This window comes from Salvia splendens, chromosome 14 (assembly GCF_004379255.2).
Source record: "Salvia splendens isolate huo1 chromosome 14, SspV2, whole genome shotgun sequence".
NCBI lineage: Eukaryota > Viridiplantae > Streptophyta > Magnoliopsida > Lamiales > Lamiaceae > Salvia > Salvia splendens.
This window is the reverse complement of record NC_056045.1, coordinates 30,988,070-31,014,205: the sequence shown is the minus strand read 5'-3', so window position 1 is coordinate 31,014,205 and position 26,136 is coordinate 30,988,070. Positions and strand designations below refer to the sequence as shown.

The 26,136-nt window shown below is 37.3% G+C and overlaps 3 protein-coding genes across 8 annotated transcripts; 1 reads left to right on the top strand and 2 right to left on the bottom strand.

Annotated features, from left to right (window-relative positions):
- Window positions 1-852: 852 nt before the first annotated feature.
- On the bottom strand, window positions 853-15,610 carry LOC121765356 (brefeldin A-inhibited guanine nucleotide-exchange protein 5-like). Its single transcript, XM_042161472.1, has 34 exons — window positions 15,451-15,610; window positions 15,161-15,369; window positions 13,819-13,894; window positions 12,847-13,099; window positions 12,425-12,546; window positions 12,284-12,342; window positions 11,597-11,654; window positions 11,402-11,486; window positions 11,089-11,280; window positions 10,893-10,951; window positions 10,639-10,708; window positions 10,485-10,553; window positions 10,147-10,269; window positions 10,003-10,056; window positions 9,795-9,877; window positions 9,507-9,603; window positions 9,329-9,427; window positions 8,988-9,188; window positions 8,758-8,868; window positions 8,489-8,673; window positions 7,128-7,751; window positions 6,270-6,687; window positions 5,475-5,714; window positions 5,274-5,397; window positions 5,032-5,180; window positions 4,575-4,931; window positions 3,858-4,024; window positions 3,409-3,659; window positions 3,134-3,309; window positions 2,463-2,582; window positions 2,144-2,280; window positions 1,797-2,058; window positions 1,450-1,545; window positions 853-1,323 (listed from the first exon to the last, which is right to left on the bottom strand). The coding sequence occupies exons 2-34, from the start codon at window positions 15,270-15,272 to the stop codon at window positions 1,255-1,257; spliced, it is 5,298 nt and encodes a 1,765-aa protein (XP_042017406.1). The 5' UTR covers window positions 15,273-15,369; window positions 15,451-15,610; the 3' UTR covers window positions 853-1,254.
- Window positions 15,611-16,895: 1,285 nt separating this feature from the next.
- LOC121765362 (sterol 3-beta-glucosyltransferase UGT80A2-like) lies at window positions 16,896-22,390 on the top strand. Of its 5 annotated transcripts, none has more exons than XM_042161481.1 (14): window positions 16,896-17,296; window positions 18,410-18,582; window positions 18,664-18,903; window positions 19,057-19,168; window positions 19,706-19,876; window positions 20,058-20,121; window positions 20,254-20,311; window positions 20,385-20,562; window positions 20,677-20,807; window positions 21,097-21,199; window positions 21,264-21,340; window positions 21,478-21,525; window positions 21,607-21,756; window positions 21,991-22,390. In XM_042161481.1, exons 1-14 carry the CDS (start codon window positions 17,155-17,157, stop codon window positions 22,168-22,170), a joined length of 1,827 nt encoding a protein of 608 aa, XP_042017415.1. In that variant the 5' UTR covers window positions 16,896-17,154; the 3' UTR covers window positions 22,171-22,390. The 5 variants fall into 5 exon arrangements, with proteins under 5 accessions (XP_042017415.1, XP_042017419.1, XP_042017416.1 ...); XM_042161485.1 differs by having other exon boundaries at window positions 17,170-17,296; window positions 18,423-18,582; XM_042161482.1 differs by lacking the exon at window positions 16,896-17,296 and adding an exon at window positions 18,057-18,242 and having other exon boundaries at window positions 18,423-18,582.
- A 435-nt stretch (window positions 22,391-22,825) lies between these two features.
- On the bottom strand, window positions 22,826-25,672 carry LOC121766120 (probable UDP-arabinopyranose mutase 5). 2 transcript variants are annotated; one of them, XM_042162462.1, is made up of 3 exons: window positions 25,379-25,672; window positions 24,209-24,338; window positions 22,826-24,134 (listed from the first exon to the last, which is right to left on the bottom strand). In XM_042162462.1, the coding sequence occupies exon 3, from the start codon at window positions 24,045-24,047 to the stop codon at window positions 23,001-23,003; it is 1,047 nt and encodes a 348-aa protein (XP_042018396.1). In that variant the 5' UTR covers window positions 24,048-24,134; window positions 24,209-24,338; window positions 25,379-25,672; the 3' UTR covers window positions 22,826-23,000. The 2 variants fall into 2 exon arrangements, with proteins under 2 accessions (XP_042018396.1, XP_042018397.1); XM_042162463.1 differs by lacking the exon at window positions 24,209-24,338.
- Window positions 25,673-26,136: the final 464 nt, after the last annotated feature.

Below are 26,136 nucleotides of genomic sequence, written 5' to 3'. Positions count from 1 at the left end.
GAATTATTTAGACAATTCAATTTTAAATGCTCTTCTTTTAATAAATGTATTTATGTATTTTTTTTAGACGTTAAGTGTTAAATATGTTAGCTTCAATGAATGGGTTTTGAAACTTAAATGAATAAAGCTACTCAATCACAATGTAATTAATTATAATGAAAATAACTTTCAATTCATTTATTTATTACTCTTTTCATAAGAGAGTGCCAAGAGCTGTCATGATAGAGATTGGACTTCGTGCGTCGGTCAATCCTCAATTAATTACATTCTAGTATTTCCAGTGAGAATTTTATTTTTTTGGCCTATTGTAGTGTTTGAATCGCTGGAACAATTATGTTTAATTTAATGGATTAGATAAGATTAGTCTCATAATATGTTACTCATATAGATGGTCTTGGTCGGAGACTTAATCTCGAGATAATGCCGTCAGATTAGCCATACATAGTAAATGTTGGATTGCTTCCTGTGACAAGACTAATCTTGAATAATCTTCATCAAATTCAATCTCAAAAAATGTCACACTAATTTGATCTCGAGTAATTGAACAACTTTGCGGCCTGAGTCACTGTTACTGAATAGGCCCGGCCCATGTTTGTAATAGAGCTTCAAGTGCATAGGCCCAAAATCTAATTTTGTGCAGAAAATAAATCACAAATTGAGATGGTAAGTGTGTGTGTGTGTGTGTGTGTGTGTGTGTGTGTGTGTGTGTGTGTGTGAGAGAGAGAGAGAGAGAGAGAGAGAGAGAGAGAGAGAGAGAGAGAGAGAGCATCACAAAACAATCGTTTAAATCTCCTTATAAACGTTTTTTTGTAACTTAATAATTACAGCATCACAGTATAAACAACATCAAAATGATAATAGATGTACTTTATAAAGAAATCAGCCGGAAATTGTGTAGAGCAGAGTGCTATTTTTCATCATTCTACAAAATTATACAAATGAGAGTCAAAATAGGTATAACATAAAAAATGAGGCGATAGTATGTATCTAACTCCGATTTCTTCCAAAACTATTTAGAGTGCAGACACAACCAACATACAAGCCGAAATATTGAAGCAAAATAAGCCGCAAAGAAAAATCCATCAGAGACGAGGAGACAACCCTCTGATCTTTATCTACAACAAGAACCGCACACCTTGGAAAGGATCGGTAAGGCACCACGAACTTACATATGAGGAAAGGGCTCGTTGCACGAATGCTAGAACACTGATAATAGCATCAAACTGTAGGGACTAGACAATTGATATCGCTCTTTTAGCTGGCTGGTAGAAGCGTTCCCAATTGCATCTTGAAAAGATCAGTGATGGCACCACGAACTTCCATCTGTAAAAGGGAATTTTTTTTTTGTTAATAAGCTTGGCAGACATTGTTGGGCACAAGACACTGAATATCACCTCTCTCTCTCTCACACACACACACACACTTCAGAACTAGCAAAGCTCAATTTACCCGGTCACAGCAGACAAGTTTCGTAATCAAAGGATAGAAGTCTCTCAGGTGACTTCTGAAAACCCGCGCATTCATTTCACACATTCCTTGCAGGACCTGGAATACGATTAATCAAGCTCAGTATGTGGCAGTTTGAAAACCTATCACCTTGGAGGGTGATATATAAAAATCCTCAAATGAATTTGAACACTGTTTGAGACATATTGAACACATGATAAGTAATAAAAACTCATTTTTCAAGATATAGGCACCGATATTGTTGACCAGCCTCTTCGAGAACTAAATGCAAGAAGCCGTTACATTGACAGGCATATTTCCTCGCATCTTATACATTACACATGACATACCTTGATAATGACTGGAGATCGAAGTTCTAGAACTCTATGAACATCCATGTTAGATGCCTCCTCCATGCTAGCCAGAAATTCAGATGCCTCTCTCAGCACCTGCTCACAAAAAGACACAAGCTTTCCTTCGGCAATTATTTCAATTTCATCTTCTTTGATAGCTTCCTCTTTTTGCATATCAGCTGCAGATGTCGTCTTTTGTAGGATATCCAAATAGATACAAGTTCCAGCCAACTCTTGACGGAGAAGATTCAGTGGTGGTCTATTCAGGAAAATTCACACATTAATGGATCTGACCAACTTAAGGAATGACATTTATTTTTGAAGTTGAGGCACAATCAACCAACCTTTCTGCAGGAATTTGGTGCATTCGCAATTTGAGATTACTAAAAGAATTGTAAGAGGCAGCAAAATCCAAGATAGAGAACAAAATCTCCATAATGGCGATCTTATGCTGCATATTCAACTTGTTCCAGAACTTTTTCTGCAAGGTTAACATTTATAAGGATAAGGACTTGATGATACTTCACAATTTTGCAAGTCTGCTAGAGGATATAGCATTAAGCAATTGATACAGAAGCACAGTAGAATTAAAAAATCAATGGCAATGAAGAATAAGGACATCATTATTCTAAAATAGAATGCTCATGAAACAGATTGTAATACCTGAATACTATCGATTGCACCTAACAATAACAACTGTGTGACACATTTACTCCTAATTTTTCCGAAGATAGGACTTTCTTCGTCATCTCTGGAATCGGACTCCGTAATAGAATCAGGAAGCTGCAGGTCATGAAAAAAAAGTCAAAGCCAGATATTTATCGTTTAAAGTGTCCACAAGTAAAAAGGATTCAGTACCAAGATGATGCAATTTTCATTTATTTGGAAAGCTGATACAATCCAGATAGCACCAAATAGCAGCAGAGTTGGTATTTGGCAATTTTGTGGGAAATGGGTAACGAAAGACAACAATAACTCATGATATACCAGGTTACTGATAACTTGAGCACACAATCTTCAAAGTAAGAAATAGGCTTGTAATGGAAATCTTGGTAGAAGAGTTAATTGTGATCAGTAATATTCCATTGCATTAATGAGTTTGTGACCAAGTGGCATTAACCATAAAGATCTATGTCATGACTTATGAATACAAACAGAACAAATATGTTCTATGCTCCATTTTCTTAATTTAATAAGTTGTAACTTCTTTGAAGTAGAACCAAGATATGCTTACTTACAAGCCCCTATAAGATATATTGCCAAGAGCACTCAGTTATCAAATGACACGTAACTACATGCATACCTATAATAAAAACTATAGGTGCAATACCAACCTTGGATGGAGAAGACGGTTGTGATACATCTGGTGTATGGTTATTTGCTTTTGAGGTAAAACTTCTAATAAATAGGTTATCCATCATATTTCCCATGATCTTTTGTCCTAGTGTTTGATTCCTTTGAATGACTCCACCATCAGTAGGTCTGGTTCGTCCAGAGGGTGACGCTGTGCCTACAGAAAGCCATGTCAAACATTCAGCTTCTGATACAGGTAATATGCCATCTCCATATGGTTATCTAAGAAAAACAATATACACTTCAAGATGCAAACCTTCAGATCCTTCCATATCCATCGCTCGCACTATTTCTTGATTGGGTTCCCTTGGAATTCCATTAGCACTGGAATCTCTTCCAATCATATTCCCATTTTCATAGACAGCATCATGATGGTTGGATAAATAATTACCAATAGGTACTCGTGAAGGGCTGTCTAAGTCTCTTATCAATACGTTATGATGCTTGGTGTTCTCGAAACCCACATTATTGAGAAGCTCAAGGGGTTGAGTAGTGTACGAAGCATCCCTGATTAAAATCAACGAATACATACCAAAATACCATCATCAATAGAAGGAATGGAGTTGACAAATTATCAATCCATGTTTGACCATCTATTTATATGTGAGAGCAGTGGGCTACATGTGTATGTGTATGTATAATTGTGTATGTGTGCATGCGTTTTCATTTGTTACGGAAAGAGAGGGAAATAGAATGTATGTGCACCTTATACTTTTTAACAAAGTATCCCAGTCATTATCACTGAACTGATGACCTCCAACTTCAATAAGATGCACTAATGCACCCAGAGATATTGAGACTACTGACTGATCTGTTTTCTTGGCACAATCCAACAGTAAGCTCAGCAGTGGAGGCAGCATAAAACAGACATCCTACATATAAAAGATCTCAATTGTCACAAAACTGTCATAGATAAGGAAAAACTTTATAATTAATAACATAAACCGACCGAAGTATGGACAGATAGGGGACAAGGTGGCCAACCAATCCGAAACAAAAGAAAACTCTATTTTCTGTCATTTATTAGAAAAAAAAAAACCCAGAAATTCACTATTGCTGGAGATTCACAATGCTACTTTAATCGTAAATCCTCCCACATCGAATTATTTTCATTGATTCTCTTACTTTTCAACTGAATTGACCAGCAGAATACACAAGAAGCAGATACATTCACACGGTTCACTTCATAAAAAACATAATCTTCATTGCATGGGTGGCATTTCAGATTAACAAACCTATTTAAGTTACCACATGATTAAATTCAGCATCGGACAGTAACTTGTTAATCACTAACAAACATAGAAATAATACACAGATAGATTTCTTAGAAAAATAAGCATAAATTTAGGTCCGTGTAGGAAAACAAGACAGACACCACAATATAGAAATAATATTTTCAACTGTTTATTGTACACAGGCTACCTTGTAGAAGGTGTTGAAAAGATTGCATAACAACTGTAGTGAATGAACGATGCTTTCTCGAATCCATTCATCCCCAGATGACATAGAGCTCTCTTTTCCAGTATATCTCACGTTATCAAAGATGGGAAACAAAACCCGATGAAATATATTCTCCCAAAACGAAGATGAGAATTTGCTGCCTCTTTCATTGAGCAAATCAAATAAAACCTCTAGTGCGCAATTTCTGACCTCTGCTCTTGGATCCGAAGTCAGATCAGAGAGACCAGCCAGCATAGGGAACCAGTAATGCTCAGTAACATCACAAGTTTCATCTGCAGTTGCATCAATAGGTTTCAGAGCACCTCCCGGTATAAGGCCCTAGTACAAGAAAAGATATAAGCAATAAAATATTGTCTGTAAGGCCAAAGGGGAGAAAAAGAGGACTCTCATGACCAAATATGTATATTATATGGTGTACCTCTGCAAGGCGATCTTCACAAATGCGGAGCAGAGCAATGGCCTTCAAACTTATACGATGGGATGTTTTATTATTGGCAAATCCAATCAGGCAGTTGACACAATCCATAAAGCAATCCCCAACAACCTGATCGAAGTGTTCCAGTACAACTGCACCATTACTCAGAGTCAGATGACTTGTTGAAAAAAAAAATAGAACTGTACTGTAATTTCAATATAAATAATGGAAAATAGAGTTCCCACCTTGCTCCACATTCTCAAATGCACTTTCAACTATGGGTTCCAAGTCATCATCCGCAGCAGCAGTGAAAATCATGAAAACACTCCGCCAACCGGATTTTATGCTTCCCACTTTTGATTTTATCATCTGTTACCCCGCAAAAAAATGTTCATACCAAACAGCAGTAAAGCTAAAAAAGACACAAAGAAGATAAGCAGACATACTTGAACAATGCAATCAACTATAAGCCTCCGTATAGAATCACTTCTGCTACTCCGAATGAGAACCACAAATGGCTTTAAGATATCATTCTGGAAAGTGAAGTTTGCAAGTTCTGCACGCTCCAAATATTTCATAGCTAGTTGCCGAAGAGAATCAATGGCATACATGGCAACTTTTTCATCAGGATGGCTCCCAGCAAATATAAAATGATGGGACAAGACGGACCAAATTCTAGCCCAAACCTGCATATATTAAGTAAATTAAAATGGTTACAGAGACGAATTAAAAAAAGTTACGTGCAAAGCTGTAATTGGGCAGCAACTGTGGAACTTTATCAGTTACCATATGATATGGTTACATTCTTGAGATGGTGAGAAACAAGCTGATATTGATGGAAGTACTCCAGATGGAAACTCAGAAAGTTTGGACTCTCAGAGTGCTTAAGATGAGAATGTATAATGCTTAGTATAGCAGACAAAACATGGATGCTGATTGTTTACAACTGCATAGGAGTATAGGACATAACAAATTGCATTTCCACACTATTTTTCTTTCAAGAACGGTGTTTCAAGTTATCACCTTAGCCAGTTCTATTAAGGTCAGAATTATGCTGTGCGGACAGGATAATATTAGCATGCTGATACAAAGCATCCAGATACTGAAGATATTACTGAACAAGTGGATAGTATCATAGATAAGTAAACTAATATGGATAAGTAATACCCAGAAAGAGTTCAGTTGACCCAACAAAGTAGCAACTACAAGACAAAAGTAAGTGAAGTAGGTGAAAAAATTACCATGCGTATACGAGCCATATTGTAATAGCTAATTTCAACAACTTTTTGCAAGCTAAAAACACGAGCTGGAATCTGTTTCAATTCTTCTGCAGATACACTACACAGGGCAGTAAAAAACTCCACTACTGTCTCACTGGGCAATTTGACACTATTAACAAACACTTGCTCAGTTGGTTTTCCAGATAGCTCTCTCAGAGATTGAATAATAGCATCCCTAGAGATCTGATTTGATCCTTGCATAATAGTTGCAGTCATAGCAGGCCATGATACTGCATACTCAAGCCGGGAAATGCATTCTAGAATGGCAAACCAAGAGTCTTGGAAGGCATAGAGCTCTGTATCACATAAAGCAAGTAGAGTGCGGAGAGCTTCCACATTTTTACCAAGCATATCTCTTGGTGCATGCAAGAAATTATACCTACAATTCATTTTCAGAAGCATTAGCCCATGCTTAACAAACCCTTTAATGCCAAATTGCATAGTAGAAATAATACAGGTGGTTACAAAGTTAAGAAACTTCATGGTTAAGACAACTTGTTCAGCAGCTTATCGCATAGCCAAAATCTAGCAGCTTTTCTTAACAGACATGTACAGCCTCATATTATTCGATAGCAAATTCATCTGTTATCAAAATCTGTGTTTGCTGCATGAGGGTGTGGTCTCCAAGTTGCACATCTGTGCGCATGGCAATTGGTGACTTATAGAAATGATATATTTCCAATATAAAGAGAGTAAGCATGACAAATTCATAAGAAGAAAAAAAGATCCCTGCATAGAATATAAAAAGATTTAAAAGAATCTAAGAAATTACAAGTCACAATCTACAAGCTGAGAAATTCATTGTAAATTAAGAATTACCTAATCAAAGATGTCAAAAAGGCATAGCGCATGGTGTCCATTCCAAGAACATGTGTAATATGTATACCTTCCTTGAATCCCTCCATACAAAGGCTAACCCTGGGCTTGTTATCTATCTCACCCATGGTAACAGCAAAAGTAGCAAGTAACGGCCATCCAACAGCTTCAACCATGAGCTGCACAAGTTCAATTCTTTGTGAAGTGTAAAAGACACCTCTTTTTCCTCCATTATCCTTTATTATAGCCTGAATTTGCTTTAAAACTGCATCATTCTCAGGCTTAGGGCCAGTTGAAGAGCTTATTTTGGGTATGGCCAGATTGAGAATATTGATGAGACCTCTGTCTTCAGCTTCCAGTTTTTGCTTACTGTTTTTCAAAACTCCAGCAGAATCATCTTTCATTTTTATTTCTTCCTTAACAATGGAATCATATAACTCTTCCAGGAGTTCTGGAGAAGCAGATTCCTCGGAATTATTCATGGTATTCATCCGTACAAAATCAGTTTTAGACATTTTTGGCCAAACCATTGGGTTATGAGCATCGGTGTTCAGCATTATAACAGCATAAGCAAGGACATATGCGGTGTCTGCATTCTTGAATATATCAGGATTGTCTGCACAGTAGCTGTCAAAAACAATGCAAGGTCAATACTAGCTCCTACTAACTCGGTGCAATTTCAATGTGGAAATGCAATATGTCAATACGTGGAATATGAATAAATCATTCTTAAAAATAAATCAGTTTCTGTAATTAAAACTAATAATTTCCAATCAAAGAGCAGTCCTGATGTTCTCAATCAGGTTAATTAAGTAATTAGAAGCATTAGTTAACATTTAAGGCTGTAATGAAACATCAAAAAAGCAACCTAGTGGCAGTGAATTAGAACCATGAATTTGCAAAAATGTTCTTTCAACATAAGTGAAATAACAAAATGATTTGATCCTAAATATATTTTGTATAACTCTCTCAACATTCACCATTAGGCATGTAGAATTATTAAAGGTTTCTTGCAAAAGAGATCTTTCTACTGTTTTACTAAAAATGGGGGTGGCATGAAAATTATATTTAAACACAAATTGGAAATAACAGGAAAGATTCTTGGAACTGAACATGCAATGCTTTTTTATCTAATGGGATCAGTTAAAATGTAAGCATGCCGAGCATCGATTAAGTAAAAAGAAGAGCACCAAATAAGTGTGTCAATATGCATATGTCGGGGCACCAAGGAAAACCCATGCGCTTGTGAGACGGCACTATCTTGACTTTTTTTTTTGTGTTTGAAGAACTTCTCCTTTGGCAGGAGGACCACATGCATGGTTTATGCTTCTAAACAGGAAAATGGAGCAACAGAAAGTACGTACCGCTCTGCAAATTTTTCCATTATGCGGTCAATTTTCTGAGCTTCCCCTGGAAGTCGAAACCCTTTAAGGAACTCGCGGATTGCAACGTCAAACTTCATAGAAGAGAAGTTCATGTAATCCACATATGCATGCATAACAGCAAGTGGAAACTCCTCATGCTGACCTAAGTAATCCCCAAGCATGGCCTGGAAGTACGAAACAATTAGATACCTCTCTGCAAACTTTTAACCCATAGAATCACAAATTCCAAAAGAATAACATGATTCCACCTTGTCCAAATTAGGAGTATCTCGCAGAAACTGAGCAACTGCAGCTGGAGTTTTTTCCACCAATCCACTGGATATTAAATGTTGTATTCCCTTACCTGGATGTCGATTGAACTGTGGAAGTTCAACACGAACAATTAGCGGCTAGTAAAAGAGCTCTATATTTCTGAGACATCACTGCTCATACAAATGACCTCATCTAACAGAAACAAAATAATAGCATGTTAAGACACCTCAGAGACCACAGCTTCAATGGTGGATTTATGAGCCTTCAGCTTCTCAAAGTTGCTTGATGGATCTTCCCTAGTTTTTGATTCATCAGATCCTTTAGTTGAAACTTCTTCCTCAAAAGACTCCTTGCCCTTATTCTGCTTGTCCGACTCTCTGTGAGACTTTTCCCAGACCACCAATGATTTAAGAACATTCACGAGACCCTAAAATCATCAACAATAACAATCAGCAAACTTGAATCAGTGATGTTAAAGACAAAATTCCCATTATTAACTTAGAAACAAGCAAACATACACACACGGTACCACAAGGCCTCAAAATGATCTGTAAGGCCCAAACATACCTGTATAGAAGATGTTTTTATGGATCCTATCTGGGTTGTGGTGGGAGCCTTTGGATCGACATTTTGAGTACCTTGAGCAATTTTGGATAAGGTGGCAATCTAAACGAGAAGAGATCATAGAGTTAGGTACATGGCATAAACTATAAAAAGTTATACTATTTTCACGACATAAACATACTGTTCTTTCAAACAAATTTGGTGCTTCAAGATCACAGTCGTAATTCACGTATAGGTCAACAAGCATCTGAGAATCCTTGCACACTTTCTCCAACATCCTGGCAATTAGAATGGATGAAAAAATGTTAGCATTTATAATAGAACTTCTAAAATCAAAATGCTAGGCTATTATATGTCAAAGTAGTCATCATCTGGGTAAAGATGCCAACTTAAAACTAAAAAAGCTCCCTGATTAAACAAATTATGATCATGATAGAAAACTAAAATTGCTTAAAAAAGAAAATCATACCTAAGAACAGTAAATTTCTGGTTAAGATCTGAGCCATCCAAGGAGCGCAGAATAATCACAGGAAAGAAAACCCCAATTTCAGCCTGAAATGATGAAATCCGCTCAAATAGGTTCGAGTGAAAAGCAATCCTTCTTTATATATATATATTGATTGGAAAACTATTGTATCTGTACTTACAATTAGAAGAAACAAATAAACCAGTCATACCTTGAGACTTTCTCTAAACTGCAACAAAAGAACAGCAAAAATTCCCGTTGCATACTGCAGTGGGACAGGGACAAACCTATTAGTACTGCAAAACACATTTCAACATAGAAAATAAAAAATTTCAGAAATAAACAACTACAATACCTGAAATATTACAGGAGACTGTGACACTGACGCCCGCAACAATGCATATGAAAGGTGAGCTCTGATCGAGTCAATAAATTGAAAATTTCTTGAGAATGAGTTACTAACACCTTCCAGCAATCCCTGGATCCATTGTAAAAAGCACATATAAATCATAAACTAACACGATACCCCCTTATCCTGATTTTTATTGCAGGCTATCGGTAGAGAAAATCACTGTTGCTTTAAACTAAAAAATCCAGGCAATACATATTCACTGTGCAGTATGCATTAACAAGTACTCCCTCCCACAAAAATAGGGACAGAAAATCAATGTACAGAAGATCAGCAGAACTGACCTGCAGAAGCTCCAAAGACAGAATGCGTGTTTTGATAGTAACTTCATCATTATCCTCCCTCATGCCCATCTGCAAACATCTTGTATAATTTGATCACTCTGGTGGTATAGACAACTTGGAACTATAAAATATTGAAGATGATAGAAACACGAACCTTACAAAGTGTACGGAAAAGGAGTAAAGCATCGCGTTGTCCAACACTCATGTTCTCTTGGACCATCCCTCTAACAAAATAACCCTTTTAAGTTGCAGAATTGAAATGTTCTAAGTAATGTATAGAAGATGCAGATAAATAATCAAGGTTGCTCACTGCAAGCCCCTGTCTGAGGGTTCATATAGTGAACAAATTGGACAATTATACAGCTTGTCTTCAAACTATAAAACATCAACTTTGGTATGTCACCCTACCTTGTGGCCTTTGCACTGTCTTCAAGGTTCACAGCCTTCTCAAGAACAGCCTCTAAACCCTACACCAGAAAATTAGTATAACACATATGAATCTGATAGAAGCTCGGAAACTGGAAACAGTAACATGCAAAATCTTTGGTGAGAGAAAATGAAGGTTTGTATTGGCAGGTAAAGAGTAATATGAGTACCAGCCTACCTTTATATCAGTGCCATCTGCAAGATTCTGCATTTCTTGAACAGAAGCAACAGCCGTACTATTTATCTGTTTCATGGATAGTGTTTCACCCAAAGTAATAGTTGGCTCATTATGATCTCTGGATGACACTTCTTCAACCACTGTCTTTGACTCATCCTCAGAGTTAGCTACTGCAGTCTCATTTAAAGACACCTGCATCACCAAAGAGAAATTATCTACAATAAACAAATACTTCTTCTCCATCTCGTCCATAATGTGGAAAGTTAAATAAAACAAAAAAGACAAAGATCCAGGAGAAACTTCTGCTGCATACCACATCTGCTTCCATCCGTCGAAAAATTATACTGAGCATCTGGGTTAGCATGGCTTTTGATGTTGCTTGGTTTATAGGACTCTTGCTAAAGAATTATACATAAAAAAAATGTCATGGTCACTGTATAATGGATCAAATGGAATTGTGATAATGGTCACTTTGGAATTGTGATAATGGTCACATCTAAAAGCATACCTATGAAGAGCAATGTTGTAGCATATTTTGATGACTGCCAACAGCAGTTCCCCATGGACTGCAAAAAAACAGATCCAACTAAATACAATGAAACATAAAAACCTGTTTCTTAATTAACAATAGATTACAGTGAATCAGGTAGACCTTTACAAAAGAATCTTCGCATTAGAGGTCAAACATAAACATAGACATGAGTCAGGGTTGAAAGTGAACACGAGTATTCAAACTGTTTCGTGATTCCTTTTTGGAATGTTGAAATAAAGATTGAGTGGTCCACGCACTGACCTGTATTATCTATCAAGGCTATTCCAATATAATTTAAATAACCAAAGAACCAAATGGGGGGGGGGGGGGGAGTGAAGCTGGGGTAAAGAATAAGATACAACAAATACGAGGGGTTCAAAGATAGAAGAAAGGAGAAACCAGCACCAACTCAAGCTCTTTGAAAATAAAATATTTGAAGCTATGACTGTTGGAGCAATGTCTAACAATTAGACCACCAATTTATATCACATCCCTTAATTTCGGCAAGACAAGAACAACAATGAGTTACTTAATATTGTTCTTATTGTTAAAGGGGAAGAATATACCACAAAGTTCATGCTTAATTTTCCAGAGCTCAGCAGACGAAAATATGCAATGATGGGTAAAAACTACACAATAAGAAAAACAATTAAATCGACATACCTCGCAACTTTGTTGATGCGACAGCAGTTAGAAGCACTTTCAACACTTGAAGAGTGGTACTGCATTTGTATTTCCTCATAGGTTATACTCAGAAAATGCCAAAGGTTCAGACAATCAGTTTAAATCACCTAACTAGCATACCTGTCAGGTGATGAATTATCCACAGTCCTGCAGACCATGTTGAAAATGTCTGTAAATAACTGTGCATCTTTTCCACCATCAAGACCAGGATCACCTTCTAGGTGGTTGTATTCGATGAGTTTCTATATTGAGATGAGAGGAAAAGGAAAGTGCATGAAGCATGATTTCTAGCTGCTTGTAATACATAGAGCATGGCATTCATGATTAATAAGACAAGATATAAAAATGGGATCATATTTCTTCTTTTTTCATTTAGAGGACGTAAAATGCCAAATAACATGCCTACAGCTGAAATATAGAAAAGCTCATTGTATATGTAATGTAGAAACGAAAATACAAGAGACACAAGCAGTGGCAGTATTAATTTGTACTCTAAATGGGACTTAAGTAAGTCGACAATTATGCAGAAAATGACAACATACATGAAGGCAATCCAATGCAAGCTCCACGACTTTAGTGTTTTTGGTTTCAAAAGCAAGCCTTAGTGGATTCAGAACAAGCTCAGCCTCAGTTCCAGATAAAGTATGTCCTGCATTTGCCAAGACCATCCTGACCGATACATTACTGCTTGTAGTTCTTCCAACAGGTTCTATCTCCTCAACAGAAGATGGAGTTGTATTCGACTGCTTAGTTCCCAGCTCAGATTCTTCAGCCCCAGTATCAGACTCAGAAGAACTATCCAACAAGTTTATTGCAAAAAATATTTAACCATATAAGAATTGATTAAGAGGCAGTACTGGAAAAAAGGAATTTTATTCATCATATTAGTTTACATTCAATGCAGTAAAACGAAGTTGATACTTGCAACATTAAGATCCATGACCATGAAAGTACTTCTGCTTCATCTAGTTTAAACTCTAGAATAAAAGTAAGAAACCATGCTCTCATCACTGAAACACATATCTACTCATTTCTAAACAAATTGAACATGTTATCAGGATAAATATTTGATGATTGACACAGAATAGAGGAGGTCTCAATCGACTTTCCATGCTTATCCAATACTATAACTGTATAAATTCATAATTTGGCTTATGTCTACGCCACACAGTACATGGAGAGATATATGACATCTAATTCTTCCTTCACATTAGAGAAACAAAAGAAAACAAGTTATAATGCCCAGTGTGTATGTATGTAGATATGTCATGACAGCATCTACATTGGTTTCAGTACTCTGTTATTTCCATCATAACTAAATGTATGTTGTGCCATTCTAAGACAGCATATCCTTATTATCTCTCCCTCTCTCTCTGCTTTCAGCTCCCACAGTACAATTGACACATGGTTAATTCACTTATTCTATGCTAAGTATTATTTACGATAAGTTGGAAGAAAGTTCAAATTTGACATAATAAAGAGCATATAGATTATTCTCACAGTAGTTAAAACACCTTTTCTTGGAAGTTGCTGGTTGAGCTTCATTGGTCTCACCAGTGTTTGATTGTTGATCAGATTCCTTCCCATTGTCTGAAATTTAAAGCACATGAAACAATGACCATAACGTTTTAGTCTCTAAAGAGAGTAATACATTTAAAAGAGTAGAGACAAAAATTATAATCCCGTGCATCTAGTTGTTTAAACATAACTGTACTCTGAAAAAAAATATATTGATTAAAGAATCAACAGAAGCCAATAACCATATCTTCTCTGTACTAACATACCATCATTAATTTCCCACCAAAAGCAAAATAGGACGTACTTGCACAGCAAAGCTCCAAAAAGGAAAATGCAAAAATTGGATTGCAGAAAAGAAATGGGAAGGTGATGATTGTAATGCGCCCACCAACTCAAGATAAGGAAACCCACGAAAAGGGAATGGTCGTTTGTTCTTCATCCTACAGCTAACTTTTTCCTTCTCCCACACATGATAAAACATCAAAACCTCAGATCGCCCATCCATCACATCATTCTTTAATAAAACTTTGTATCCATATCATCAAAGAAACAAATCCGTCTCTCACATACATCCTCGTATCCCCAAAGAACCCAAAATACTTTTCACACTAATCAAATTTTATGTAGTTGTCTATTAGGTTATCACTGATACCCACAAGACCCTGCATACTTCAGATGCTTTGGTTGCACAAGAACATGGAAACCCTGTCGAAAAGTACTAATCTTCTTTCATATGAGTGTTGAGATATTAAACCAACTCTAAAGTTAGGTAACCATCACCATAAAATGTGTGTGATTATATCCTTATGGACTATATTCCCATGATTGTAATTTGTAAGTAAGTACACAGCCATCCGTTATTTAGCCCCACACACTGAAAACTCACACAGCCATCTAGCCCCCTCCAATCATGTTAGTTTATTTCTCAGTGTTACCTATACTTAACAGACATTGCCAACTACATAAGTATTTACAATCATAATAACCCAGCTTATAAATTAATAGCTTCCGGCAGAACCATGGGAAACCACACTACAATCAAAATATTCGATTATAAGTCCTCCTTTAAGTAATCAAACCAGTATATCCGAGACACGAGTGAACTCACTTAAAAGCAATCCATTTGAAACTTCAATTTTAAATCCAGTTCCAAACAAATTCTATAATGCGATAACTAAGAAAACTCAAGCAACAAACAGAACTACATTCAGTCAACCGGCCATCAGAAGCTGCTCCCCCCTCCACTCACTAACAAACTAAAACAACAGACACTCGATAAAAACAGCATCAAATTCCAAACTACTGCAGAAACGATCCAAGCTCTTCACATGAACTCACCTATATAAGCCTGAATGGCGGCCTGCAGATCAGTGTACTTCCTGAGAGCACACTCCTTGAGCATCGACTCAAATGCTCGCGTCACGAATCCACCCGCTGCGGCCCCCGCCATTTCTTCAGCTCAACTCAGTTCAACTCAATCCCCTGCCAAAAGAGCACAATAATTTGTCGCCGGATCGGTCCGGATCAGTGGCGGAGAACTGCCAGCACTGAATCACGCCAGTCGATGTGAGATCTCAGCTCGAACAACTAAAATTGAATGAAGTAATCGGGAAGAGTGCCGATTTTACCTCGTTTTGCTCGCGAACCGGAGATAGCGTATTTATCTTCACTAACAGCAAATCAGAGATCTGCCATGGGAGAATTAAGAGTGAGAGAGTGTGTGTTGGGAGAGAGAGGGAGAGAGATCTGTTAACCGATAATGCGCCTTTCGTTTTAGATTCGGCTGCGATATAAGTCGTGTTGTTTCAACTTTTTCTGGAAGCAACTTTGGCTTTTCTACTTGAGAAAATACTTTGCATTAGTTATTAGTAATTAATTGGCTAATTAATATTCTATTCCTTTTTTAAAAATAAGCTTGTCAAAGTTTTATGAACGTGATTAATTAATATTATTAATAGGATTTTATTAAGTAGTTTTATGGAGAGGATTTGATTCTAAATTAGGAAGTTCTATGTAAATCGAATTTCAATTGTTGGAATATATTAATATACAGTAATACATTTTGGTCAACTTTGACTCTGGATAGTTTGTTATATTTTAATAATAAGTGATAAATACATTAAAAAAAATTCAAATTTTAGTTGTGCGATTTGTTTTGTTATAATGGGTGGGGATTGAGCACTAGCTAAGGTAGTTATGACATTTTCATTATAAATTGTTATTTAAAATTTAAATATTCAAATAGACCGACCAACTTTATACTTATGTTAGAACAATTTGTGAGTGATGTATTTGCAATGTTTTATACTTGCAAATTTGAATAAATATCATGCCACTTGCATTACACTAACCCTTTTTAATAGGTCAATTACACATTTGATTCAATTGAAAGGTTCAAATATCGAGCTACTTTTTTTTAATTTCGCGTAAGTGAATAGTATGAACATGTAGTGATATAAAAATATACTGCTAGAATTCAAATCTCAATTGAGTAGTGATCAAGTTTGCATGGGCCAGCCCATATAAATGGGACGTTACATTTGCAACAAATAGCAACAATATGTTGAATCTTTGAAATATTGCAACAAATAACTATAGAAGCCTGGAGATGGTGTTGTTACTTGTTACAGTTGGTGGCCAACTTGTCCTCGGGAAAAATAACTCAATTATTTTAAAACTTTTCAAAATATATAAATGACTCTATTAACATTGAACAATTGAATATAAGAAATATATGGCGCGGAATTCAAATCCGAACATGAATAATAAGTTTAAGCTTATTTGATGATAATACGAATATTTTAAGCATTAAATAACGTTATACTCCGCACTACATAGTACTAGATTATACTCTGTTACTATATTTTTTAAATATATTCAGTTAAATATTCAATCGATATGGAGTAATATTTTTCATTAAGACACAATTAATGGAACATTCAAATCGTGAAATTTTCATTTTGATCTGTAATAAAATTTGTAAAATTGACGTGACATAATCGACACTTGGATAGCGACACGTGTGCAATTTGTAAATCCAAAGGCACCGACTTTCTTCACATCCAAACAACAAGAATCAAACCACCTTCAACAAACAACACAAGAATCAAACTTTCTTCAACTCATATGCATTATAAAACAATTCTCGAAAGCAAAAAGAAGAAGGCATTAGCACGTTTCCGGGCCAGGCCAACCCCACATTTTCCACTTTACTCCCATTTGCATGCATGAAAAAATGGCCAAGGCATCCTCTTTTTTCGAGTGAATGAAGGATAAAAAGTGTTGTTTTCCCCAAAAAAACTGAAGTTTCAGGGTTGAATTCTGGAGCTGTAATGGCGGAGGTTCCTGTCGACTTTGAGGTGGAGATAGAGAGAGATAATGGAGATGGGAGAGAGGGCAATGGAGCTGATGGATTGAAGAAGAGTGAGGGCAGCAATGGGGTTTCGAGGGATCATTGCAGGTTGAGATATTCAGGTAATACTCATTGTTTCAGAGAAGAAGATGATTTTTTGGCTGAGATTTTGTCTAGGGATTTTGTTTGTGTTTTGGGATGTACAACTTGCCGAAGCTCAGGGTACAATGCCTGTTGAGTGTTGAGTATATGTATCCCCTGCTACTTTTATTCTTGAATTTCTTGAGTTTTTAGATGATTTATTCAATTAATCATAGATATTAGCATTGTTTAGGAGTTGAGACCAGGCTTAAAGGTATTTAGTTAGGGGTAGTTTGTGACTATGGGATTACGTCTCTAAGGCGTTTTCAAGCCAGAGATTTTTAACTTTATTTTCGTATACAATCAAAGGGGACAAGTTGGCTATTTATAATGGAAAAAATGGCTCTAATCCGAGCGAATGTGTGGACTAGATGTTCAGTACTTTCAGACTCCATAAGTTAGCGTTAGCTCGTTGTCACTTAGCTTCGGGTGACTTGCAAAAGCTGGACTACCCCGAATTATTGACCATTTCCTGTGACGCAAGAAAAGTTTCATGAATTTCACATTTTGGGGATTTTGTAAACCTATTGGCTGCTAGTGATTTAAGTCTACTTTGGAAGCTATTAATGCAAGCTATTAATGGCATTGAATTAGATGGAAACTGAAATCATGAATAACTTTTAAGAAGACTTTCCCTTTTTAAAGAGTCCACATGGTCTGTGCTGGTTATTGTACTACTTCAATCCTATTAGTAGTTGCAATACCAGAAATATGAAGGTAGGTGTAACTGTATTGCTATCACCATAGGCCGGTTTTAGGCCTTGAACGGTATGTGAGATGAGGGTATAGTGAAAAGGACTAGACAGTCTCAAGAAATTGAGGGGAATGGGTGTTTTCAATAATGGAGATGCTGCATATTAGGGATTTGGAGCTGACACTTCATTTTATGCTGTATAATCATTCATGGCCACGAAATCGTTTGGAACTGTATTATTGTAATTTATATATCCTGAAATTTTCTTGAATTCCTTCATTTTGAGTTATAGATTACTGCAAAATATCCCATTTTATTTTCTTAGTTTTTTTTTGTGCGCTGTGTTTGAATGAGTTTTTTGTGCATCCATTTCCTGTTATGTCTGATCTGCATTGCTTAGGATCGGTTGACAGGAATCTTCGCAGACAGAAATCTGGACGTATGGAGAAGTTGGCAGAACAGCATTCAGATCCCACGTCCAGTCAGCTTAGCAAAATTGAGAAAAAGAAACATGAGCACACTATAGTCTTGGCAAAACAGTTTTTCGATAAAAACGTGCTTTCTAAAAAGAAGGTTGATTCTTGATTGTGATATGAGATTTTTGTGATATCTTATTTCATATTTTAATTTCAACCATTCAAAAATATTTGACAGCTCAAAATGTTGAATCGGCTGGCCACCGTTCAAAAAGACGGAACTGTAAAACTTGACGTTCCCGGAGACATTAGTGTTAGCAACCAACATCTTGATTTTGGTACCAAAGAAACGTATTGTGGAGATGGAGATAAAGAAGCTGGAGATGCAATATTGCTACCTCCTCTTCAGATTGTAATGCTAATCGTTGGGACAAGGGGAGACGTGCAACCGTTTGTTGCCATTGGAAAACGGTTACAGGTGCTGGAAAGATTCTCTTACTATGCATGTCTCCATACGAGTTCTTACCTCAACCATTCTTCTAGCTTATAGTTTATTAATTTCATCTATTTTTCTCCATATTTCCCCCGTAGAAGTTGCCTTTGAACAATTGACGCTGGATTTTTTTGGCAGGCAGATGGTCATAGGGTTCGACTTGCCACTCACTCGAATTTCAAGGACTTTGTGTCGACATCTGGATTGGAATTTTATCCTCTCGGTGGAGACCCGAAAGTCCTTGCTGCTTGTGAGTTCTTGATTAGGAATATATTCATTTCTCGCCTTTCTCATTATCGGCTCTGTTGGTTGGGGCTGCTCCTTTTCTTCTGATCAAAGTTAACTTCTCAACAGCAGTATGCTAATAAGGCTGAACTTTTATATGAATAAAAACTAGAGGATTTGAAGATAATTTTACTCGTCCAAAAACCGTTGGCTTCAGATCATAATCAGATAAGGGTGTTGCGTTCAAACTAGAATTCTTTTGGCTTACTTCTTAAAACACGAGAATTTTAGGTGGGATCTGGAAAATTTTGCCCGTCAAGCATAGCAGAAAATGCAGACAAGAAATCAACAAATCTGATTTATTTTTGCAGTCTTATACATGCAAACTAGATAGTTTGACCAAATGCTTATCCAAGACTCGTCGTTTTTACATCAGGCAATCAGGATTTAGAACTACCTCATGTTGATGAAAAATCAGAGGAGCTTGACTTTGTCTCCAAGTTGTTTATGATGGATGGTTTTCGTATCAACTAGTAACGTACACTTGTATTCATTTTTGCAGACATGGTCAAGAATAAAGGCTTCTTGCCATCGGGACCTTCTGAAATACATATTCAAAGAAGCCAGATAAAAGAAATCATTTTCTCCCTGCACCAAGCATGTCAGGCTCCCGATCCCGATACCGATATCCCTTTCAAGGCAAATGCGATAATTGCCAACCCTCCTGCATATGGTAAGATACAACGCATATCCCATTCAGTTTAGTCTCATTTATTTTTTCTTGGATACAGATAAACTGTTCAGGCTTGTTAACTTGGATTGAGTCGATGATGCTTTGGTTACAATGATTCTCATTTCTCACAACACATTTGAAAGGCATATTTATCTTATCAAGTGCAGAACTTCTTTCTCAGGACACACGCATGTTTCCGAGGCACTTGATGTACCGCTGCACATAATTTTCACTATGCCATGGACGTAAGTGTGTCGTGCATTTCTTTATCCTCAGCTCCCTTCATTCTAGCAGTTATGTTGCACCAAGTGTGGGAGGTCATTCCGGAAATTATCGATATATGATTCACTGTATTTTTCCCCCATGCTTGCACACAGACCAACAAGTGAATTTCCACATCCTCTTTCTCGTGTAAAGCAACCGGTTGCATATAAAGTGAGCTAGTAGATCATATACCTTCCTACTGATCCGACACAATATCACAAACTAATTGGCTTTTTTCTTGCAGTTGTCCTATCAAATTGTCGATGGTTTAATCTGGCTGGGAATACGTGATATGATAAACGAGTTCAGGAAGAAAGAGCTAAAGTTGAGGCCAATTACATATCTAAGCAATTCGCATAGTTCTCCTCCTGACATTCCTTATGCATACATTTGGAGTCCCCACCTGGTTCCTCAGCCAAAAGGCCAGTTCTCGCTTTCTCTATTCTCTATGCATATGTTTGGAGTGGAGACTTTGTTTTTATAATACTCAGCCAAAATGCCATGTGTGTATCTTGCTTATCTCTCTGAGACTGCAGACTGGGGGCCGAAGATTGATGTGGTGGGCTTTTGTTTCCTCGACCTTGCTTCAAATTACGTACCTCCAGATTCACTAGTGAATTGGCTTAATAATGGTAAAAAGCCTATCTACATTGGATTTGGAAGTCTTGTAAGTCTCTATCATGTTGTTTTCTGTTTATTTTGGTTTTTGCATTCTAAGGAAAGAGGACTGCCATATTGCACGTCCATTTTGTCATTTTCTCGTCAGTTTAATGGTCGATTTCTTGGCTTCTAGCAAAGCAATGCCCTTGGTTCAGTCATTGTTCAGCTTATTGAGGGCTGGGGCCGTTTGAGATCGCTTATCTAAAATTATTCAAGAAATTATGCTTAGTTCTCGAATTCTCATGTTTATTACTAGCTAATATCTATCAAAACTCCTCTGTTTTTCTGTCTGTCAGCCTGTGGAAGAGCCTGAAAAAATGACTCAGATAATTGTTCGAGCTCTTGAAATCACCGAACAGCGTGGCATCATTAACAAAGGCTGGGGCGGCTTGGGAAACTGTATGTTCTCTTTATGTTCCCATAAACAAAATGATCTTGTCTGATATTTATCTTTTTCTCTCAGTGGCAGAGACGAAAGACTTCGTCTACTTACTGGATAACTGCCCCCACGATTGGTTGTTTACTCGATGTGCAGCTGTGGTAAGTAATTTCATCTAAGTTTCTGCATTGCTCCCATCTTCCCAATTTGCATATGTTGTGGCTCTCCCAGATCGTTGGTGCATATTGATGGCACGACCCTAGGCTATCTAATTTGGCTTTTGTTTCGCGTATTGAAGGTTCACCACGGAGGTGCTGGAACAACGGCTGCTGGTCTTAAAGCTGCTGTAATTGCATTCTTTCTCACATTACTCGAGAATTCGTGCATTTGCTATTCTTTCTTATATGCTTTTCTTACTGCCTCGTAGTGCCCAACTACGGTTATACCATTCTTCGGAGACCAACCATTTTGGGAAGAGCAGGTGCATGCCAGAGGAGTGGGTCCTGAACCAATCCCCGTCGACCAATTCACCTTGGAAAAATTGGTTTCCGCCATCCGGTTCATGCTAGATCCCGAGGTATCAAGAATTATTCTCCGTTTACTGTAGTATCTAATTTCGCGAATCTTGATGGTTTGTCATGCGCCACTAGATAACCACGCCAGGCATATTCGATTAGATTTTTGTTTATAAGCCAAAAAGTATAACTGATTAACTTAGTTGGTAAAGTGACGACCTTATGATTGAAAAATCCTTGTTCGAATCATACAAAAGTGAACCGATCCATTCCAAACAATGTGTCGTTTGGCGCAGGTCAAAAGGCAGGCTGAAGAACTTGCTAGAGCGATGGAACACGAAGACGGTGTTACAGGAGCTGTGCAAGCTTTCTATAAACATTTTCCACGCGAGAGTTTGGAGGCGAAGCCTGAGAAGCCCCATCCTCGTTCTCGCTCGTTTCCTTTCAGGAGTTGCTTCAGTTGTTCGACCACCTGATGCACCTCACGCGAATTGTCCCAGCTTCACACATGAGAGATTATGATTGCAAATAGTGCTTCATCTGCTCGTGCTCGTTGGCAGTAGGCGGAGTTCTTATAAACGTGAACATTATTGAAAAATCGAGGCTGCCTTTCACTAGCTATGGATACGATGCCAGTGTTATTGATGATGAAATAAATATTGTCTGGAAATAGTATGTCTTTGTTGATTATGAATGGCCATATTTCTACTACACCAAAACTAATCTTATTTTTTTATTTTTGAATAAAAAATATCTATCCTTAGGTTTATATTAAATCAAAATAATTTTTTAAAAAATTTTGTGAGTAAAAAATGCATAGTATAGAGAATATTGTTTCTAAGTTTGAGTTTTGTGTAAATAGTGGAAGGAAAATCATATTTGATGTGACATTTATACTAAAATGGGTTTGAGTTTAGCGTAGCTTCCCCTTCTAATATAACTAGTTCAGAATTACTTTTGAAAACTAAAAATAAGCTAGTTCAAATTGAAATTCTGCTGTGAAAATTTTGACTATGCAATATTAAAATAAGAAAGAATAATCGCTACATTTTTTTTTGTCATGACTTAAAAAAAAAGTGGTGTTTAGTGTATGAAGTGGAGTATTTAAAATACATATAAGAGGTAATAAAATAAGAAACAATAAAGAGTAATTTTTTGACATAAGAAGAAATGAGTTATTTAGGTTGGGACATCCTTCAACAGTGGAAAACTAACATCATTATCCCAGTACCTCAAATAAAACAGAGTTCAATTCATCGACACAGACACAAACACAAACTCCGAGCAATGGAACCACATACCACAACTACTGACCTCGCACCCTCTTCCACAGCTTCATCCACTCCACCATAGTCGCCGCAGCGCTCACGAACTTCGGATTCACAGACCCCAGCCGCTCCTTCACTGCCGCAGCAATCTCCGCCACGCAGTCCTCCGCCGTCACAGACGTCTCAGACAGCCTCAGCGACTGGAAGAACGGGACGACGTCCTCCATAAGCTTCACCCCTTCCCACTCCTTCTTCAAGCTCTCTATAGCGTTGCCTCGCTCCTGTCTCCACACGTACGGGATCCCACTCTTCACGCCGAGCCTCAGGTGGTCGCAGATGACCTTAACGCACATCCCGGTCCATATATCCTCCACTGTTTCCCACCTCAGGTTCCCCTCCTTCGCCAGCCTAAATGCCGGCGTCAGTGCAGGCCCCACCAGCTCAGCGTTGAAAGCAATGTTAATCCCGCTCACCGGCAGCATAGACCTTGCTGGCACTGTCAGAACTGCATCGACGTACCGAGTATTCTTCAACGAAGGCTTCAGTGCCTGCGTAGGTGCATCAAAGTCGGCCAGGTTGAGCCACAGCCCGCACGAGAGGCCGCATTCTACTCCACTTCGTAAACTGAAAGGGTAGCCACGGACAAAATCAGCCCCCTCGCAGTAAGGATCGTAGAGAGTGTTGAAGAAGAAAGGAGTGGCTGGGGTCGAGAGATTGATGATATGCTGCGATATCGGATCAATCAACTCCCCGCTGCTGTTCTTGGCAGGGACACAGTCATCATCAACCGAGATGATGTATTTCTTACGCGACACAAGATAGCCAAAGTAGCGGCAAGCATAGCCAGCGAAAGAAATACTACCCGCTGACAAGCCAACAACTCTATCAATGTCGGACTTCGTATAGACGTGCAGGTTGAATCCACCAGGAATCTTGAGTTCCTCTTTTAGTTCGGGATCCTTGACGACTATTAGGTGGAAATTTGAAAAGAACGGTCTCCATGCTTCCATGAATGATGTGAGATCAGACTGAATAGCGCCAATGACAATGTCCACCTCGTCATTTTTAATGGTAACCTCAGACATGTTTCAGGATTCTAGTAGAGCAACAATCGAAGCAATATCTCAGGTAAAGGCTAATTTTCAGCTTTCCTCAAAATCTCTCAGAGCATCCTGCCAGGATCCGGGAGATAAATAAATGCACCAATTGAAATCAAAGGGCATGATTTATTGATGAGATAACTCACTAGTTGGAAGAACAGGAACCAGAGGTTGTCGGATATTAAGTGACTCAATGAAAGAAAGGACTTCTTCTTTACCCGTTGCGATGAATAACTTCAAAATCTTCTCATTCAATTTTCCAGCTATTAATATCCTCTACCAATTAAAAATAAGTTTTAGCCAAGATGGTAGAAATCAGATGATCACGCATAAATGTTTTATACATTAAACTCGACAAAGAAGAAAGTCATCATAGGTTCCATTATCGGATTCATCGAGTTGTTTCTCAACACTTTCCAAAAAGTTGATTATACCAATCAGGAGCCAGAGATGGTGAGTGATAGAAAAGAAAATAATACACACATTACACACAGCCGTACATGAGCTTGAGAACTGAGGCTATTTCCTATCATGTTATGCATCAATAACTCTCGACTTCTACCAGACTCATTGCTGATGTATCAGAGCAAGTAGAATTAAGTCGCAATGGAACAAAAGATACGAGAAATGTAAATCTGAACTTTGGCTAGTCAACACATGCACTACACAAGCATACACTCCCGAGATTTCTTAGCAAAATCTCATCACATTTTCAAGAAATAACAAAGGGACAGCAATGTACACACACCAAACATTTCTAGTCGCACGCCACATGTTATTTCAGTGAGTGTTTCAACACAATACTTAGAAATTCTTTAGATCATAAATAACCATTTCAGCAGTTCTAGCTCTAGAATTTCAAGAATGATCATAAAAATCATTGAGCTAACCTAACCAATTTGATGCTTTGCATTTCAACATCACTACTCTTTGAAGCAGAATTCGTAGCTCAAAAAATAATTATTCTTATTGCTATTAAAAATTTAAAACCACCACAGATAACAATATTCCACAGCTCAAAATCAAATTTCACCTTAAGCTAACTTCATCAGCATAATCAAATCCATTTCCATTCCTTCCTAATAATCTTATTTAACTAAAAATCCCAATAAATACTCAAAACAATCCTCACAACAATTAGACCCAAATTCATACACACACATACAGAAAATGATCAGCAAAACTCAACACACAAAACTAACATCCAAAACACTTCCATCTAAAAAAACCCCCCAAAAAGATCAAATTTTTATTTCTTCGGAATATCAAAAAACGCAACGCAGATACACGAAATCCGGACAGATCATACACAATACCTCGAAGAGATCAAGAAGAATATGCTCGGGGACGAAGGAGAGATCGGAAATTAGAGAGAAATTAAGGACAGCAGAGTCAATTGCGAGTGAAAGAAGAGTGGGCGGATTTCTCATTCATATACCGATTCTCCGTCTCTTGCGCTCTCAGTTTAATCGGGCTTTGATTATAAAAGATATGGCTTGAGGGAGAATTAAAGGTGCCATGTTTTCACCGTCACCCTCATGAATCGACAGATCTGTAAGAAAAAATCAAGAAAATGTTGAATATTGGGCCGACCAAAGCAAACAACATACGGAGTAGTATTTTTATTATATAATCGTATTAAATAAAACTAATAGGAGTATTAGAAAATGGTGGTGTTGAGTATGTTGACATATGATGTAAGTAGAGTAGATTTATTCATTTTTTGATAAGAAAAAAAATGTTACCACTGTCAATGAATAAGGTAATCTATATTTGGCAAAATATAATGTAATGTTATTTTTAAAAATAAATTTGGCGTACATGTATTTATGTATATGGTTAGACAAAATTTCATGTTATTGTGTAATTATAAGTGGTGCATTTGCACTATTAATTAATTACTAGTATAAATACACGTATTGACTGTGGAAAAATATTGTGAACTTTGATCCACATTAAAATCTATGGTATGGGAAAATTTATTGTTCAATTTTATTAATTTGATTTTATCACCTAGTAAGTACACAAATTATCGAATAGTTACTTTAGATTTAAGACCCCTCACAATACGGTC

Bases quoted from the DNA above. Each gene is read 5' to 3' on its own strand.
- LOC121766120 (XM_042162462.1), bottom strand. From the start codon at position 24,047: ATGTCTGAGGTTACCATTAAAAATGACGAGGTGGACATTGTCATTGGC.
- LOC121765362 (XM_042161481.1), top strand. From the start codon at position 17,155: ATGGCGGAGGTTCCTGTCGACTTTGAGGTGGAGATAGAGAGAGATAAT. The intron at 18,583-18,663 runs GTTGATTCTTGA...AATATTTGACAG, and splicing joins ACGTGCTTTCTAAAAAGAAG to CTCAAAATGTTGAATCGGCT. The intron at 20,808-21,096 runs GTAAGTCTCTAT...TCTGTCTGTCAG, and splicing joins ACATTGGATTTGGAAGTCTT to CCTGTGGAAGAGCCTGAAAA.
- LOC121765356 (XM_042161472.1), bottom strand. From the start codon at position 15,272: ATGGCGGGGGCCGCAGCGGGTGGATTCGTGACGCGAGCATTTGAGTCG. The intron at 9,428-9,506 runs GTATGTTTATGT...CTTCTCGTTTAG, and splicing joins CAAATTTGTTTGAAAGAACA to ATTGCCACCTTATCCAAAAT. The intron at 4,932-5,031 runs GTACACCATATA...TTCTTGTACTAG, and splicing joins GTGAAGATCGCCTTGCAGAG to GGCCTTATACCGGGAGGTGC.